At 55.5% G+C, this 17,528-nt stretch overlaps 1 protein-coding gene across 1 annotated transcript in view; it reads right to left on the reverse strand.

The window, feature by feature from the left end:
• The window catches only part of Lactbl1 (lactamase, beta-like 1), a 17,066-nt gene extending 844 nt beyond the window's left edge, over positions 1-16,222 (reverse strand). The window contains exons 1-8 of the mRNA XM_005395293.1: positions 15,944-16,222; positions 13,705-13,861; positions 9,831-9,966; positions 7,171-7,280; positions 5,419-5,576; positions 4,101-4,339; positions 857-962; positions 9-221 (exon numbers count right to left, since the gene is read on the reverse strand). Coding sequence (XP_005395350.1) covers positions 9-221; positions 857-962; positions 4,101-4,339; positions 5,419-5,576; positions 7,171-7,280; positions 9,831-9,966; positions 13,705-13,716 — 974 coding nt within the window. The 5' untranslated portion in view covers positions 13,717-13,861; positions 15,944-16,222. The remainder of the gene's footprint in view (positions 1-8; positions 222-856; positions 963-4,100; positions 4,340-5,418; positions 5,577-7,170; positions 7,281-9,830; positions 9,967-13,704; positions 13,862-15,943) is intronic.
• Positions 16,223-17,528: the final 1,306 nt, after the last annotated feature.

Raw genomic sequence — 17,528 nt, forward strand, 5'->3', positions numbered from 1 at the left:
GGCGGTACCAGCCCAGGTCGTAGAGCGGCGCCGGCCGGCCGCTGCTGTAGAAGCCGGCGGCCAGGCGGGCGCGCACCGCGGGCGTGAGTTCGAAGCCCGTGTCCGCCATCCCCAGCGGCTCCAGCACGTTCTCCGAGACCCAGCGCTGGTAGTCACCCTGGGCCGTGTGCGCCGCCAGCACGTGCGCCAGCAGCGAGAAGGCCAGCGTGCTGTAGTGGCACCTGGAAGGAAGCAGAGCGACCGTCTCTGGGATGCGGCCCCGAGCGTCTCCGGGCCCCCTTCCCCGCTGCTGACACGCTGAAATGCCGCCAGAGCTTCGCAGCAGTGGGCAGGGCTGGGAAGGAGCCTGCGCCCCGGACAGTCGGACCCGGAAGAGACCTCAGGACTCCCAGGCTATAACTGTGCTACACTTGGAAAGACTAAGGCCAGCGAGGAGCAGGGAACTGCCGGGACCGCCCCAGGCCACACACCTGGACAGCGAGGTTTACAAGGTCACATGGCCAGATGGAGCAGATCTGGAGCATCACCTGTCTGCATCACCTGGGCCCCTCCTCAAGGGGCGTGGGCCTGAGGCTCAGCATTTGGGGAAGCAGAGGGACGTTTGGAAAAGCGTTGGGCCTGGAAGGAGGCCTCCTGGGCAAGACAGTGCCAGCTGACCTCCGTCCAGCCCCGGAGCCCCGATGCTCCCAGAGCTGGGCTTCTCCGTTCTCTGATTACCCGGTCCTCCCCTCCTGATATCAACGATGCCCCCTTCTAGGCCTTAGTCTTAATCTTCCCTCCCGACTCTGAGCATCCCGGGCGAAGCACTTTCCTCAGGGTCGTGTCTCCTGCAGAAGCATCAGGGCACGGCCCTCACCTAGTTCCTGGGTCGGCCACCAGCACGTCATCCTTGAGCAGGCTCAGGGCCTCCTGGGTGCTGCCCCTCCACAGCAGCGACGTGGAGCGCAGCCTTCTGGGCAGCCCTAGGGAATAGCCATGGTCAGCCCCCCTGGGCCTGGGTTTTATAGGGGAAGTCACCAAACCTCTTTGAGCCCCAGTCCTTCGCCTGTCACATGAGGGAAACAATACCAGTGTCCTAGGGCTGAGGTGAGGAATAGACGCGATAAAATGCTTAGCATACTAACTGCTCTAAAAATAATTGTTAGGCACTGGGGGTTGTTGGTCAGTGCTACAGCACTTGCCTAGCATGCAAGAGGTCCTGGGTTTCGTGATCCTCAGTACCACAAAATAAAAATTGTTATCAACTAGGGAAGGTTCAATTGCCTTAAGTTTCTTCAGGTCAGTGATCAAATGTGTTTTGCAACACTGGCTCCTCTTCCACTTGGAGTGTTCTGTTTATTGGATGTGACAGGTATTGAAAGGGCCGCAGGATTGGGACCCCCTCCCATCCCTGCACGCATCAATAATTTTTTACCACCTGTGCCAAGAACTATTTTAGGTGTTGGGGACTCAGCAGGTACAAAACCAAGTCTCTGTCAGTGTGGGGTTAGCATTCTAGAGAGGGGACAGACAAGCAGCAAATAAATAGCTGTGCTCTGAGGAATAGTATTTCAGTGAGAGGAGCTGTTATTTTCTACAAAGTGGTCACCTTCGTGGAGAAGCTGACCTTTGATCGAGTGACATCTGGAGATGTGAGTCATGCAGCTGTAAAGAAAGGGTGTCTGAGGCAGAGAGCACAGCAAATGCAAAGGCCCTGTGCTGACATATTTGAGGGACGGTATGGAGGCAGCCAGTGTGGCTGGAGAGAGAGAAAGGTGGAGATAGGAGGTAAGAGATGTTGGGGTGCAGGTACAAGATCCTACATCCCCCCATCGTGGAAGGATGTAGCAGAGGTCCTGAGCGAAGGGACGATGGAATCCAACATATTCACCGAGGTCCCCTTGGCTGCTATATGGAAGAAAACTATTGGGAACAATAGTAGAAGTGGGAAAGCTTATGAAAAGACTTTCTAAAATCCTTTCTAAAAGCTACGAATGGTGGTGCATGCCTGTAATCCCAGCACTTGGAAGGCTGAGGCAGGAAGATCAGTTACAAGTTCAAGGCCAGCCTGGGCTCCATAGCAAGACCCTGTCTCAAAAAACAAAACAAAAAAACCTGCATGGTTCTTGCTTAGATGATAGCGGCTCAGACCAGTGTGCTAAAAGCAGAGACAAAGAGGAGTGGCTGGACTCCAGAAATTGATAGTAGAGCCCACAGGATTTGCTCCTAGAGGGGATGCATGGGTGTGGGAGTGAGAGGGAGGCCTGAGGGGTGACTACAAAGCTTTGGCAAGAACAATGAGATGGACTCCCAAGTCCTGGGTTCAAATTCTGACTGCAGCACTTGATGCGCAGCCCCAAACCTCATTGCTTCCCTTCTCTGAGCCCCCACTCACTCATCTCTAAGAGGACCGAAGTGCTTGCAGTGGTCGCCCTGCCAGATGTTGCAGGACTTAGAGAAAGGATGGAGGGCTTCAAGAATCAGGAGGAAGCCTTGGGGAGAGGGGCATGGGGAAAGACAGCCTAGAGTGTGCTTATTCAGGTAGCAGCTTGCTCAGCTCACCTCTTTGGGACAGAGAGGAGTCAGGAAGGGTGTGAAACTGACGGGTCACAGAGCCCCGTCCTGTGTATAAATGAAGAAGCCACAATATACCCCTAGAGGGAGCCCTAGAGTCACAGCACCCCCCTCCCAATCATAATCTTTTAGAGGCTTAAGCAGCAGAGCTCCTGAAGGCATACTTCTACTCAAGATCTGTATCTAATCTTAAATTTATAATATTGTGTGCTCAGAGGGGACCCCAAAGTTATATCCACATCCAGCTCCCCTAGACCTGGGCCCACCGGGGTCATAAGCAGAGGTACTGTTAGCAACTGTCTGCCAGGTGCCAGGTCCTCTCTCGGGTACACTCATTAACCCATTTCAGCACCCAGCACAGCCTTAACCACAGGTGATTTACAAGGGAGACAGCAAGGCTGCGCGAAGTTGAGGAATCTGCCTGGGATCACACAGCGAGAGGACAGAGCTGGCGTTTTAATGCTTGTGCCTTCCGCTGTAGGGGCACTCTCCCTCGAGAAGACTGACCCTGTCCTGGCTGTGCCACCTCAGAAGCACCCATCCTCTCGCTGACCCCAGCTTCTGGGCATGGGAGTTACAGCAGCCACATCCACTGACTGAGAGCTCTGGCCTGGGTGCACTTGGTAAAATGATGGGGGGGTGGATTTGTGAGGGGCACCCACACTTTGGACATCTATGTGCACATGTAGGTTGTTTCCATCTTTTATTATTACGAGAAGTCCTGTAGTAAATTACTGTGGACATACTTCATACCACATGTGTGAATACTAGGGCATGTACTGTCTATGTATATGTGTGTGTGTGTGTGTGTGTGTGTGTGTGTGTACTGGATGGAACCTAGGGTCTTGTGCATGCCAAGCACTTGCTCTACCACTGAGCTACACTTCCAGCCCCTATAGTTTACATCACGGTGACTGTTACCAGCTGCCCTCGGCAGTTACTACCCCTTTACATCCCCACCATTGGTGGAGAAGAGGATCTCTTTCACCACACCCTCACCAACTCAGTGCAGCCACTATTTTTATCTTTGCCAAACTGATTCGCAGGGGGAAAATACGTTGTCTCCATGTAGTTTTAATTCCCATCGGTTTTGTTATGAATGAGATTGAGCATCTTTTAATATTTTTAAATATCCTCAAGGCATCTTCTGTGAATTGTCGCTTCCGTTCCTATCCTTCACCTGTGTCTCCGCTGAGTAGCTGTGCTGCGTTGGCGTGCACATGACCTTTACGTGTGTACTGAGGGCTGTTGCGTCTTCCTTGCAGAATTTCCTACAAATACAAACTTGATGACTTGCTGTAGACCTGGTAAGCAGCTCTTGACGGATCAAACTTGATTTTGACCTGAAAACTGATTTGTCTCCTTGATCTAAATGCCTAGGCTTCACTGCAGCTTTCACCTCTTGAGATCTTTCTGTCCCGGCTCACCACCCAAGCCCTAGGTGGGAACATGGCCAGTACAGGACACAGAGCTGGCTGGCTGGGAACCTGTGGGCCAGTCGCCATCTGAGATAGTTTAGGTCAGGCCAGGTAAGCGCTGAGACTCACCTGAGAGTTGGCTGGCCATCCTTCGGAGGGTGACAGACGAAGGCCTGGGAGCCGGGCCCACCTCGTCTAGCTCATCCATCAGGCCCTGGTGTTGGGGGCCTGAGGCTGTGCCCAGCGGGTTGTGGATGGTGAAGGTGCTGGCATAGCGCTCCAGAGGGTCATCCAGGGAGGCCACGGTGCCCTCCTCCCACAGGCGGTACAGCATGAGGACTGGGAAGATCTTCGAGATGCTGGCGATCCTGCACCATGAGGCGGGCACAGGGGCAGAGGGCAGCCTGCTGGTCCACAGCCAGGCCCTGCCCTATGCCCCCAGTTCCCATACCCCAGTGTTCTAGTAAAGACCGAGTCCACCCTAGTCAACATCTGGGAGCCAGGCATGGTGGCCCATGCCTGTAATCCCAGCACCGGGAGGCTGAGGCAGAAGGATCGTTGCAAGTTCGAGACCAGCCTGGGCTACAAAGTGAGCTCAAGGCCAGCCTGAGCTGCATAGCGAGACCCTGTCTCAAAAAGACCAAAAAAAATCTGGGATGGAAGTGCCCCAGGGCATCTGCAGCTGTCTTTGGACAGAGGATGCTTGAGAACATACCAGAAGCTGAGGGGCCAGCAGAGCAGGATGGACCCTCTTGAACAACCTACCCATGCTAGGCTGCCCTTCCCATTGCAAGGCCAGCCTGAGTTTGATCTGTCCTGTGCCTCCCGCTGGCTGTGTGACTTTGGGCAACTTACTAGACTTTTCTGAGGCAGCTTCCCTGCCTGCTTCACAGGGGGTAAAAGGAACTGAAGAAGGTGCTTGCGAAGTGCTTGTTGGGGTGAGCCCCGGGCCTGGCAGGGAGCAGGGTAGTGTGAATGTGAATTCCCTCTGGACCCTGTCACCCCCACAGCATCCCTGGGAATGACTTTGCAGTGTGAGCTTTGAGGAGGGGGACGCTGGGTGTGTAGCTCAGTGTCCCCAGCTGCTTCCATCTGGGACGCTGCTGCCAACTCATCGGGACCCGGGGCGAGGGCCAGGAGCTGGGTGTGGGTTTCAGCGGCCTGTGAAGAGGACAGCAGGTGGGTGGCACAGGGGTCCTTTTGCATTTTGGTAGGTTTGGGGCTAAGGTTTCCAGGCGGGGTCCCAGCTGACCGATCACCCCTGTGGTGTGACCCTGGGCACCCACTGGTCCCCTCTGCCTCCTCTTCTGTGGAGCTGCCAGGACTGAGTCATGCGTGCTGGCAGCCTGCACGCCCAGCCATGATTCTCCTGGGTCTCTCTGCCTCCCGGGCCCCTTGTCCTCCCACCCTTCACCGTCCAGCGGACCCTGGAGGTCACCCAGCTGACCGGTACATGGTGTACTCATTGGGGGTCCCCGAGTTGGGGTCTGAGCCGTTCTTCTTCCCGAAGTTCCCGGTCCAGAGCACGGTGTCGTTGTGGACGACAGCTGCAGACATGGCAGCCAGGCCTGGGGCCGACATGGCCTGGCTCAGGATCGCATCCACCTTGGGGGAGAAGACCAGGAGGCTCAGGGTGCGAGCGCAGTGACGCCCCTGCACCCCTGCCATTCCCACGGTGCACCCCTCGCACGGTGCCCCCCTCGCACGGTGCCTCCATGAATGCCTGCCCTCCTGGCCCCAGCCACGCCCCCTGGGGGGCCCAGCTCCCTGCACTCCTGTTAGACACAGGGCTTCCTCAAAAAATTTTTGCTCAAAGAAACATTTCCTTAGCAAAGTTGGGAATTTTGGGAATTGAGGACGTAGCTCAGTGGTAGAGTCCTGTCTGGCCTGTCTGAGGTCTCCAGCTTCCATCCTCAATACAAAAAAAAAGAGGGAAGGTTTAAAATTACTGATTTAATCAAAGCCTTGCCTGATGCACTAGAAAAACCTCCTTGGGGCTTAACCGAACTCCCTGTGTTGAGGAATCCAGTTTATGGGCCCCTCAGACAGTTCTTAAAAATGCCTTGTTATTTTCAGTGATGAAGTATAAGGGCAATGATAATAGCTGAAGTTTGGGGGACGTGCAGAATACGCCAGGCAGGGCGTAAAGTGATCTGCATTCATCATTTTACTTGATCCTCACGGTAAGTCGGTGCTAATTTCTCCCCATTTGATGGCCGAGTCTTTGCGACGTGAGATGCCTGGCCCGCGTGCCAACAGCTCCTGGAGTCAAAAGCAGCCGCTTCCTAATGACGGCCGGACGCCTCGCCCACGCTCTCGCCTCCGCTCCCCACCCCTGTGCTAACTCCGCCTCTGCGAGCCTTAGTCTCCTCCTACGCAGATAGGGACTCGTGAGGTGGGGCACAGACAGGTCGCGTGGCACCTGGCACTCGCCACACGCTCAGCAGAAGACAGCTATGGCGATTTTCACCACGCTGCTTCAGTTACTGTGGCCCCCGGGTGCCGCGTCGCACCCTCTGCTCCCCTGCTCCCCGAGCTCCGCGTGTCTCCCCGTCGGCCTGTAATCTCCTCCCGCCCAGGGACTGCTCACCCGCTTCCCTTCAGCCAGATTCAAGGCCAGATTCAAGTCCCCCACCAGGCTGCTGCGCACGTGCTTCTGATCGTGTCTCCTTGTCTCTGCGACTCCTAAGGTGAGGGACCTACGTGCATGGGGCCCGATGGCACAGAGCAGGTGCACCCTGCGGTGGTGTTGTGCTGTGCCATGCATGTGCGTGCATGTGCGTGTCTGTGTTTCATCCTATTGCCCTCGCCTCTGTGATCTGGGCTCTGTTATCTGCTCCCTCCTCATCTTCTCCCACCTCCCACCTCCCTCCACTGGCCTCTTAGCCTTCTGTGTGTACCATGTACTCAGTCTGCTGCCTCAGGGCCTTTGCATATGCTGCTGCCTCTGTCTGGAGCACACCCCTGCCTCCCCAAGGTCCCTAACCACACACGTACATCATCTGGATATCTGCTTATTCACATCTCCCCCAGATGCTGCCTCCTGCAGACCCCAAGGCCAGTTTTGTGATGTCCCCACAGGCCCCTCGCCTCCCCTTGTCCTCACACTTGCCCCAAATGGGCGTCACTGCCAGTAAAGAGCGCTCCCCTCCACCACCCAGCCTCCCCCACACCCATCCCCTCCCGGGTCTCCACTGACCTTTTCCAGGGCCTCCTTCAACACTGGGAGCGGATGAGCCAGGGGCACAGGTTCAGGGTGCTGGGGACACATCCTCAAGGGAGCAGAGGTCACGTCTGGTCCCAGGGAACCTGGAGAGAGCATGGAGGGGGCAGAGGTCAGGACAGGAGCCGAGGGGTCATCCTGAGGAGGAGGAAAGGCAGCAGCACAGGCCAGAGTCATGCCGTGGGGACAGCCCTCCCCAGCCAGAAGGAGGTACGCGAACCAGCCGCAGCACCGGGGCGCCGGGCAGGGAAGGCCCAGTCCACGCCGCCACTGCCTGGTGACTCCCATCGGCCACAGATGCTGCTGCGGTGGGCACACCCCTCCCTGTGTGCCCCTGGCTTGGTCCCTCCGTGTGGGCTCGGCACGTCTGTCCATCTGCCTCTCTTTCCTCATGCTGATTATGTGTGTTGGGGTGGATGGGGGGCCCCATGTGGCTTGGGGCCTTAAACACCAGGGACAAGTCTGTCACCAGAAATGGGCATCGGGCACCAGGGCCTCGAATCTGTTCTGCCTTTGTCCAGGGTGCGGCTGCCCTGGAACCACAGGCAGTAGCTGCAGCTGGAGAGGGCGGCAGGACGGGATTTGGGCCTGATAGTTCCCAACAGCCCCCAGATCCCGCCTTCTCCTCTGAGGCCCGTGTCAGAGGTTAAGGGATCTGAGAACGGACAGACTAGCGTGCGATTTGCTTTGGCCAGTGGAGTGAGGCTAGACTGATTGTGTGACTTGCAACGCAAGGCCTTAAGGGACTTGCTTCCTAGGGACACTGCCACCTCATGGGCAGGCCTGGGATGAGGGCTTTGCCAGAAGGAGACACTAGGAAGGGTGAGGCCCCTGTCCCAGCTGACCAGCCCACTGCCCTGGACAGAGCCCAGGTTAGATGCCCAGCAGAACCGCCAGCCAGCCCAGGGTCAGTCGGTTTAGGGTGGCTTGTCACTTAGCAGTAGATAAAACAGGAAAACTGCCTTAGGGAGGTTCTCTCAACAAGTGACTGGCTTAGGTTTAGAACCTTGGCTTCGCAAGCTGGGGCCAAGATAGGGGTGTCCACGTGCGCAGGAAGCTGCCAGGGAATCTTAAAATCCAGGCTTGATTCAGTGACGGGGGACACGGAGTGCTGACTTTTGACAGTCCCAGGGGCGAGCCCACGGGAGGGCAGGGACCTGGTCTGCGTGCTCGGTAGATCAAAAACTGTTTGCTTCTTGTTTGTGACAAATTATGTACAAAACTGGAGAAAAGGCATGAGGGAGTTTTCTTCTTTTTTTTTTTTTTTTTTTTTTGGTTTTGGTTTTTCTCTGGTACCAGGAACTGAACTCACGACCTTGCGCTTGCCAGGCAGGCGCTTTTGCCGCTGGGAGTTTTCTTCTTGTTTTGGGGACTGAGAATTGAACCCAGAACCTTCACACTGAACTGCATTCCTAGGCCTTCTTTTTTTTAAAGTTTTAAGGTAACATCTCACTAAGTTGCAAAATTGCCCAGGCTGGGCTCAAACTTGCAAAACCCCTCACTCCGCCACCCAAAGTGCTACGATTACAGGCACGCACCCCTGCACCGGGTTGTATTTGGGAACTTTTTTTTGGCAGTTTGACGAGTAATTTTGCCCTTGTGGAATCCAATAACACAAGATTTGGGCTTCTGTTTACTTATGTCTTTTTAAAATTTCCTTAATAATTCCTTTTTATGTGGTTTTGGGGTTTTGGGTTTTGGGTTTTGTTTTTCAAGACAAGGTCTCCCTTTGAACTCACTGTGTAGTCCAGGCTGGTCTTGAACTTGCTACGTAGCCCAGACTGAACTCAGTTTTGTGGTCCTCCTGCCTCAGGCTCCCAAGTGCAGGGGTTACAGGCATATGCCACTACTTGGTCATCCTTATGTTTGCAGTAATATCAGTCTGCTATGGCTTGGTAGTTTGAAGAGCACATTTCTGGGGCACAGACCCTGCCTACCGGAGGTCTTTTTACTTGAGAAACTAAGGAGCCCTTTAAAAAGGAATTTATCCTAGGAAAGAAGAGCTGCAGTCAAGAGTTGAGGAAGGGACAAGAAAGTAAAAGGAGCCGTCTGTAAAACTTCTATGCAATTTTAAGAGCCCGCAGCACTCACTGAGCTTTGGGACATCTGTGACACAGGTGACCCAAGAATGGAGAGAGCCTCTGTCCCCCCCCTTTCACAGAGACCTGGGCTCTGGACCACCCAGGATCCCAGCAGGTTGGAAGTTAGCAGGTTGCCATAGCAATGGAGGGCCTGGTGCTCCTCTGGAGCAGTGATGGCTTCCTGGCTAGTCTGAAGCCCATGAGAAAGGAGAGCTTTAGGAAGTAGAAATCACCATCCAGGGACCCCTCTCGGGGTCTGAGAGTGGGGCAGAGCACGGTGGTCAAAAGCAAAGCAAGGGAAATAACGGTTTGCACTTTGGGGGGACCCTGAGTTTTGCTTACGCCCAGGCTGGGCAGCCTGAGGAAACCCTCGTGGCATGAGGGTTCGCATTTTATACACGGCAGCTCCGAGGCCCAGAGATTCAAGTTAGTGAGACCCACCGTGAGGGTGGAGGCCGGAGCTCCTGGGTGTAAGTCCTATGACCCGCCTGGCTCTGTGGGACCAGGTGGCAGCTCGGAGCCCAGGAGGACCCGCCAGGGTGGCCCAGCACTCACCAGTCTGCAGCTTGGGGAGGTGGTACTGCCACAGGAAGCAGCCGGTCATGACCACGGACAGCAGGAAGAGGAAGCCGCTGGAGGCCGGGAAGAGCCACCTCTTGACCGCTTTCAGCAGGCGGGGCTGCCGGCCAGCCTGGAAAATCGAGGACACAGCGTGGCCCCCTGGGGGTCAGCAGAGGGAAGAGAACAAGGGATCCCCTCCGGTCGCCTCCTATGCCTCGCTCCCGTGTCCAGAGAGGCCAGAGGTTTGGATAAGTGTCACACCTGTAAGCACGCACCCCCGTCGTGGCTCTGCCTGCCATGTGCGTCCAGGTCTGAGCTCAGCCTGCCACGCCCCCGCCTCTCCCCGAGCCGAACAGCGGCTGCCACCTCCTCCAGGAAGCCCTCCCCAGTGCCCCCTGCTAAGGTGCTTGAAACAGCGTGCAAGGGCACGCAAATGCAAGTCCCTCCGCTGCTCACGGCCGATGCCCTCCAAGTGAGGCACCGCAGATGGGGCCACCCGCCCTGTCCTCTGCCCCAGAGGCCTTGGCTTTGTCCTGCGTGCACGGTACACGTGTGTGGAGGGCACATGTGGGGCCAGAGACTGTGGACGAGGTTTCCTCCCTCCCTGGCCACACCCACTTTCTGTCTGCAACGCCCACCTCCCTCACTCCTCCGATTCTGCGACCTTGAGCTTGGAAAGCGGCGCCCTGCAGGCGGGGCTACCGCTCCCGGTCCAGGGCTGGCGCTGCGCCGCGCGGGTGGCTGGCCACACCCCCAGCTGCTCTGTCAAAACCGCTGCAAGGAGAAGGGATGCTTGGCGATGTCGGGCAGCATGGGGCTGAGGCAGCAAGTGTGGGCGGTAGGTGCCGGCGGACAGCGGGGTTCAGAGGTGCTGAGAGCAGGTCCGGAAGCCCGACAGGGGGAAGAAGAAGGCAGGCGGGAGGGGCCGAGGCACTGGAGAAGGAGGGTGTGTGGCTTCCCAGCCACCCCCAAAAGAGCCGTGAGCTCCTGCACAGCCAACTTAGAAGCCAGGAAACACACGTCCCCTCCAGTCCCAGCCCTGGTGAGGAAGGTGCTGCCCGTGCCTTGGTGTTATAGATGAGGCTCAGAGGAGTTAAGTGACTTGCCCAAGGTCACACAGCTAGTTGCAGAGCTGAGATTTGAACCCAAAGCCCAGTCTCCAAGCTACTCAGACAAAGCTCTGGCAGAGCATTAAGGATCACTGCTTGAATCTTCTCGTATCCGGGTTGGCAAAGAGAAGTTACAGGAAGCAAAAGACTTGTCTAAAGAATAATCATCCCCATGTTCTGAGTCTGTCCTCGGCTGAGTGTCAGCTTTGTGCCAGCCTTGTCCCAGTCACTGACCATGTAATATCTTTTTACCCCTCACACCTTGCTTAGGAAGTGGTTAGAAGTAAAATGAGACACAGAGAGGTTAAGTGATCTGCTCGAGGTCACACAGCAAGGTGGTAGTGAATCCATTCTGCCCACCTCTTAACCCATACCTCACAGTGTGACCCCTTCTGAACCTTAGGATGCCCCTGGCCTTTCTTGAGCACCTGCTAGGCACCAGGCTCTGTTCTAGGCAGGGAACCAGCCTGTCAAACCTCAGCCCCAGGAAGCTGGTGTGCTGCGCCAGGCCTGTCTCCCTGGCTGGCCTGGTGGGGCAGGGGGGAGCTCCTCCCTATTCATCAGTGTTTCTCTAACACTTGGCTCAATGGTTTTTACACAATAGGCATCGAACAACCGCTAACACCCATGGAGCACTTACTGTATGAGAGACACGGTTCCTAGTGACTTATAAACATTAATTCATTGAATCCTTACAATTGAATGCAAGTAGGTGCTATTATTTTGGGGAATATATTCTCAGGAAATGCTTTTGAACTTCACATTGTTAGGCAAGTTGAAAGACTTAGGCTCAAATCAACTGTTGAAAAAGAAAGTTGAGCTACTGGTAAAGAGCATAATTTACATCTTGAGATCTCATTGGTTTTCAACCGTATCTTCCAGCTCTAGCACTGGGGGCTCACACTGAAGCTATTCTTTATTCTTACTTTCCAAAAACCAGAAGCAACCCAGATGTCCTTCAGCTGGTGAATGAATAAGCAAAGTGCGGTACGCCCACACGATGGAATACTATGCAGCTGTGTAAAGGGATGGATACTGATAGGTGCAGCAATGTCGCTGAGTCTCTAATGCATGATGCTAAGTGAAATAAGCCAGACTCAAAGGGCTACAGGCTATGCCAGGCCATAGAACATTCTGGAAAAGGCCAAACTAGCGGGACAGAGGACAATCAGTGGTTGCCTAGGCTGGGGAGAGGAGGGACTATAAAAGAGCAGAAGGAGCTGGTGTGGCAATGCACGTCTCTAATCCTTGCAGAAGGTAAGAAGATCAAAAGTCTGTGCCCTGCCTAGGCAATTAACAAGGCCTGTCTCAAAATAAAAAATAAAAAGGCTGGAGAGGCAGCTCAGTATAAAGGCCCCAGGTTCAATCCCCAGTCCTGGGGTGGGGATGGGGGACGAACAAACAACGAAACAAAAACAACAGAGCAGAATTGTTTGGGAGGCACTGGGCTCCGGCTCCGTCCTGACTGTCGCGGCCTCAGGACTGTCTGCACCGGTCAAGACTCGCGGGATTTGTGGATCTTGCCGTTTGTGAATGATGCCTCAGTTTCGCCTGCATGCGACACGGGGCATCGAATGGCCCAGGCGCTGCCAGTTTGGTATGGAACACGCCCCCTTCGAGCAGGAGCAGAGAGACCCACAGAGGCAGCACCGGCAAGGGCCCGGGGCGGAGACAGCTGAGCTCCCTGGACAGCACCCGGGCCGTGACCAGGCATCCCCACCTCAACACGCGGGAAGAAAGAACTCAGAGACATTCACTGCGGTCGAGGGCAGCAGAAGGCAGAGCTGAGGCCCAAGCTACGCCGTGCACCCCACCCACCCTACCTCCACGTGCTGCCGGCGCTCTGCACCCCAGTCCGTGGTGCTCCTCTGGGATGCGAGCTCAGCACCTGCCCGTCTCCAGACCGGGGATTTATTCCAGAGGCGGGCAGCGGGAGTCCCTATTTAGCCTCTAAGCAGCTCGCCAGCTGCTCACGTTGGACGTGCAGCGGCCACTAGAGCGCGCTCTCCGCGTCCCAGCCGGAAACCGCAGGCTCAACGCAGGCTCCTCCAAGCCTCCCCCTGCCGTGGCGCCCCAGCTCCGCGCCTGTGACCTGCACTCCCATCACCCTTGCGCTCTTTCCCTTATTCATAGCCCACTGGGGACAGCACCTCTTTTTTCAGTCATTCATGCATTCATTCATTCATTTAGAAATGGTCCCTGAGGGCCTGCTGTGTGCCTGGCCGTGCTCCCCGCAGGGAGCCAGCAGCCCGCTGGGGTGGACCGGATCCCAGGGCCAGCCGGAGCGAGGCTTGGTTCCGGCTCTGCCCTTACTAGCTTTGCCCTTGCTAGCTCGGGGTCTCAACTGCATGACAGGAGCAGTAATGATCCTGCATCTGCTAGAGTTTAGGTGATGGCGAATGAGGTAGCGCCCGCAAAGCCCCTGGAAGGGCACCCACTGACTGGCGCTCGAATGGTGGTAATTTCTCAGGAGGAGTCGGATGGACAGACACAGACACAAACAGAACCATGCAGAGACCTCGGGGCTCCCCGGAGCAGGGCCCCTGAGCTGGGGGGTCACTGAGCTGGAGGTCGGGAGAAGTCGGGCACCAGGCAGAGGTTGAAAGTGTGAGAAGATGTGCGGCTTCTGCTTTGCAATCAAAGAGCTAACGGCCACCTGGCCGCGGCCCAGGCCCAAGCTCTGGGGGGTCAGTTACTGCGACACAGGCGGGAGGGCGGCCTAGAGCAGTGCTGGAAGGGTTCCGGGTGCAGCATCTCACCTGGGTCTTCATTCTCGCCAAGGCATGGAAGATTCCAGCTCCTTGAGGATTCGGATCTACACCCTAGGAGCTCCCATGGGCAGGAAGCTGAGTCAGAGAAGTGCAGGCAAAAAGAAGTTCTGGAGGCCTGCGAAAGGGAAGAGGGGACGGCGAGCCCCTAGGAAACAGAGAGGGAGCCGGGCATGGTAGTGTGTGCTGGTAATCCCACCACTCTGGAAGGCTGGAGCAGGAGGATTCCAAGTCCAAACCCAGCCTGGGCAACTTAGCAACTTAGTGAGACCCTATCTAAAAACCCCGAGGATGTAGCCCAGTGCAAAAGCCATGGGTTCAGTCTCCAGTAAAACACACACACACATGCACGCACCCCAGAATATAAGTGAAACAACCTCTTGATTCACATGGCTTTACCCCATGGCAATGGAAACAGCAGCTTGGAAGCCCCCATCCACCTTCCTCCTATCTCTGCTTGCCAGGAATGTCCAGATTTCAGCGCTGAAAGCCCCACACTCCCAGAAACCCCTCAGGCCCGGGCAAACCAGGACAGCTGGCTTCTCTGCCTGCCCTAGCTCCCAATTCCAGCTGCTCCACCCCTCCAGCCTGCTCAGAAGCAGCCCTGCCAGGCCTGGGGCTCTCGGTCACAACCTACCCTCTTCCACAAGGCTCCGGAACAGGGTGGTTCAGGCCCCACCGCCGCTGGCCAGGGCCTCCGGAGCCCCCGTGTTCTGGGGCACTGGCAAGGTTTCCTGGGCTCTGAGACACAGGTTTTGCCTAAGCTCTCCAGAGGCCACCAGATGTGGTGCCTAATTTCCCAACCACTAATCCCACTGCATGCCCTGTGCTGAGGGGATTAGTGCCCGGGGTCCGTGGCAGCCGGGGCGGGGGATCTGTCCCGTCACACTGGGAGCATCACGTGACCCAGCGGCTCCAGGCTGGGTGACACGGGATGCTCTCTCCAGAAGGAGACTCTGCCAAGCCCAGTGTGGAAGACAGGGAACAAGCAGCAGCCCCCAAGGCCTGACCCGCACGCCCTCCTGGACCCCATCCAAATGCACCCCAGCTCCTCAGGGACCCCTGGGGGCCCCAGGGCTCCAAGGAACGCAGTCCGACCTAGTTGTTAAATATTCAGGTGACTCGGGTTCAAATGCAATTTCTGTCCCTGCCTGGGACCCCAGAGAAGTCATGATCTCTGCTTCTTCATCTATAAAATGGGGAGGATAACAGTGTATGGGCTGGCCTGAGGATTAAACTGCAGTGTGCTTGTAAAGCAGGCAATCCAGGGCCTGGCCCCTAGTAAAGGGCTCCACAAAGGTGGACTTTATGTTTTGACTCGACTTTTATTCCAGACTTATGCCCTGGGCAGATATTAGATCTTTCTCTGGAAGTGCATTGCTATTGATTTCAATTAATACAAAGGATAAAATATATTTGCTTTCTCAGCACCGGGTAAGGCTGAACCCTGGAGTTACCTAGGAACCTCTCCCTCCTCCTTCTTCTCTATCTCCTCCTCTGCTTCCTCTAACTCCTCCTTCTTTCACTCATCCTGGGAGTTGAACCCAAGACTTTCACAGTGAGATACATCCCCAGGTCTTTTTAAGATTTTATTTTGATCCAAGGTTACACAGTCACTAAACTGCCGAGACGGAGCTTGAACTTTCAATCCTCCTGCCTCAGCCTCCCAGAATGCTGAGATGACAGGTGTGCACCCGGGGACCTTGTTACAACCACTCGTGTCTGAGTCCCCAGAGATGTGCAGGGCTGTGGCCTGGGTGTCACAGTTTTTGGAGATCCTCCCTGATTCTACTGTGTGTCCAAAGTTGAGAAACACTGCCCCAGACAAGAGTACCTCCAACTCAATGGTGCGGAGGCGCGCCCTGGGGATTGTGTGAAACTCTGATCCCGAGCCAGTGAGTCAAGGGAGGACCTGAGGATCTACATTTCTGACAAGCTCCCAGGACACGCCCGAGGCTGCTGTGTGGGCCACATCAGCCTCCACAGCTTCTTCTCCGTACAATCCCGCAGCCGCCCCGTGGCTGGACAGGGCTGGAGTAAAGTCTTCTCTTGCTGATGCTCAGGGTCGGGTATGAGGTTGGCAGAGGCGGGCCTTGTGGGTCATCCTCTGTAGCCCCCACGCCCAAGCATCTGAGTGACTTAACTCCATATTATGTGGTTGGTGGAATGGGCTCAGGGAGGGGAAGTGACAGCGATATTGGCAGTGAAGACCCAAGTCCTCGTCCTGTACCTGGGTGCTGGGTTGGTCTTCACTGCAGCTCAGAGGGGGCCGGGAAGTCTGAGCAGTGACCCTGTGCCAGGTCCGGGGCGTGGCGTTTTCTGGATTATGTCCTTTGATCTGCACAATAATCCCCCAAAGCAGGCTGTTCTGCCCCATTTTACATCCAAAGAAGCATACACTCAGCGGAGTGAAATCCGCAGGGAGAAGCAGGACTAAATATCTGAGTCAGTTAATCCACTCCAGGGTTCTGCGAGCCTCGCCCTCTAGACGCCCACCAGCTGCTCCCCGAGCTACTCTCCTGCCAGCTCCAACTGTCACCCGTCACGCCCCTCAAGAGATTAGTCAGCTCGGAATCCACAGCATGTCATGCAGCAAAGTGACCACCAGGTGGCAGCAGAGGCCAATGTATACCATCTCCACGGGCTTGTGTCTCCTTTAGGGCATCATTTAGTCAAGCTCTTCCTCCAGGCTGACTTCCAGGTTTTCCACCCCTGATCCAAGATCTCTGCTACAACAGCCTCACGAAGGAGGAATCATTCAGTGCTTTATGGACAAGAGAGCATATTCACCCTTTGCTAACCTTCCATGGCTACCTCCTACTCTGGGAAAATTCAGAATCCTTGACTACACGGGAGAACCCTGCCCTTTAGAGGGACCCTTGGGTCTCACTGCACAATTCAAATCCCCCTCCACTCTGTTTCTTACACCATTTTGGCAGGGTTTCTCAGCTTCTCTTGAGCCCCAGGGAGCTCATCTGTAAAATGTAGTAATGCAGAACCAGCCTCTTTGAGATGGGAGTGTGGATTAAAGACAGAATACGCCAGACAGAAAGTTTGGCAGCTACACACAGCAAGTGCCCGGCAAACGTTGGTCACTGTTATTGCCATCGGTCTCAGGGACACCTCCTCCCAGGAAGATCACTATCCCCACCCTCGGCATCAGGGCTGTTGAGAAAGAAGAATGTAGCTGGAAAGCTATCAAGACAACTAAATTTTTAAAAGGAAACTCTCTCTTGGCAAAGGATACGTGAAGAGTCTTATCATGATCCCCAGTCAGGACTTGACCAATCCACCGATTCATCCATGTGATCAATTTGTCACTCAATAAACACTTACTGAGCCTCTGCCACTGGCCAGGCCTTACAGCTGAATCTGAGGGAGGACACAATGGCCAAGCAGACATAGTGACAGATGCCCATTGTCATCTCATACTTACTGAGCAGCTATTCAGGGTTGGGCACTGGTCAAGGTGCTTCAGGAATATCAGTGAACAACGTAGACCAAGGTCCCTGGCCTCAGAGAGCTTGTCTTCCAGCAGGACATCACAGCGCACAGAGAAATGCTCTGTCAGGAAGTGCCATGTGCTGTGGAGCTATATCAAACCCAGGGCTGTGGTGATATATGGGTTGGCTGGGATGGGCCTCCCTGAGGGGTGCATCCCTGAAGGAAATAAAGGGAAATGGCTATGTGAATGGGAGAGGAAGAGAATTCCTGGCCAGAGGGTCCAGTGTGTTAAAGGAAAGGCCAGGCCAGTAGTTGGAGCAGACCAAGCAAGGGGCAGAGTAGTAAGAGAGGCTGGGAAGCAATGGGTCAAG

The sequence above is a fragment of the Chinchilla lanigera genome, unplaced genomic scaffold (assembly GCF_000276665.1).
Source record: "Chinchilla lanigera isolate Chin_1 unplaced genomic scaffold, ChiLan1.0 scaffold00051, whole genome shotgun sequence".
Taxonomy (NCBI): Eukaryota; Metazoa; Chordata; class Mammalia; order Rodentia; family Chinchillidae; genus Chinchilla; species Chinchilla lanigera.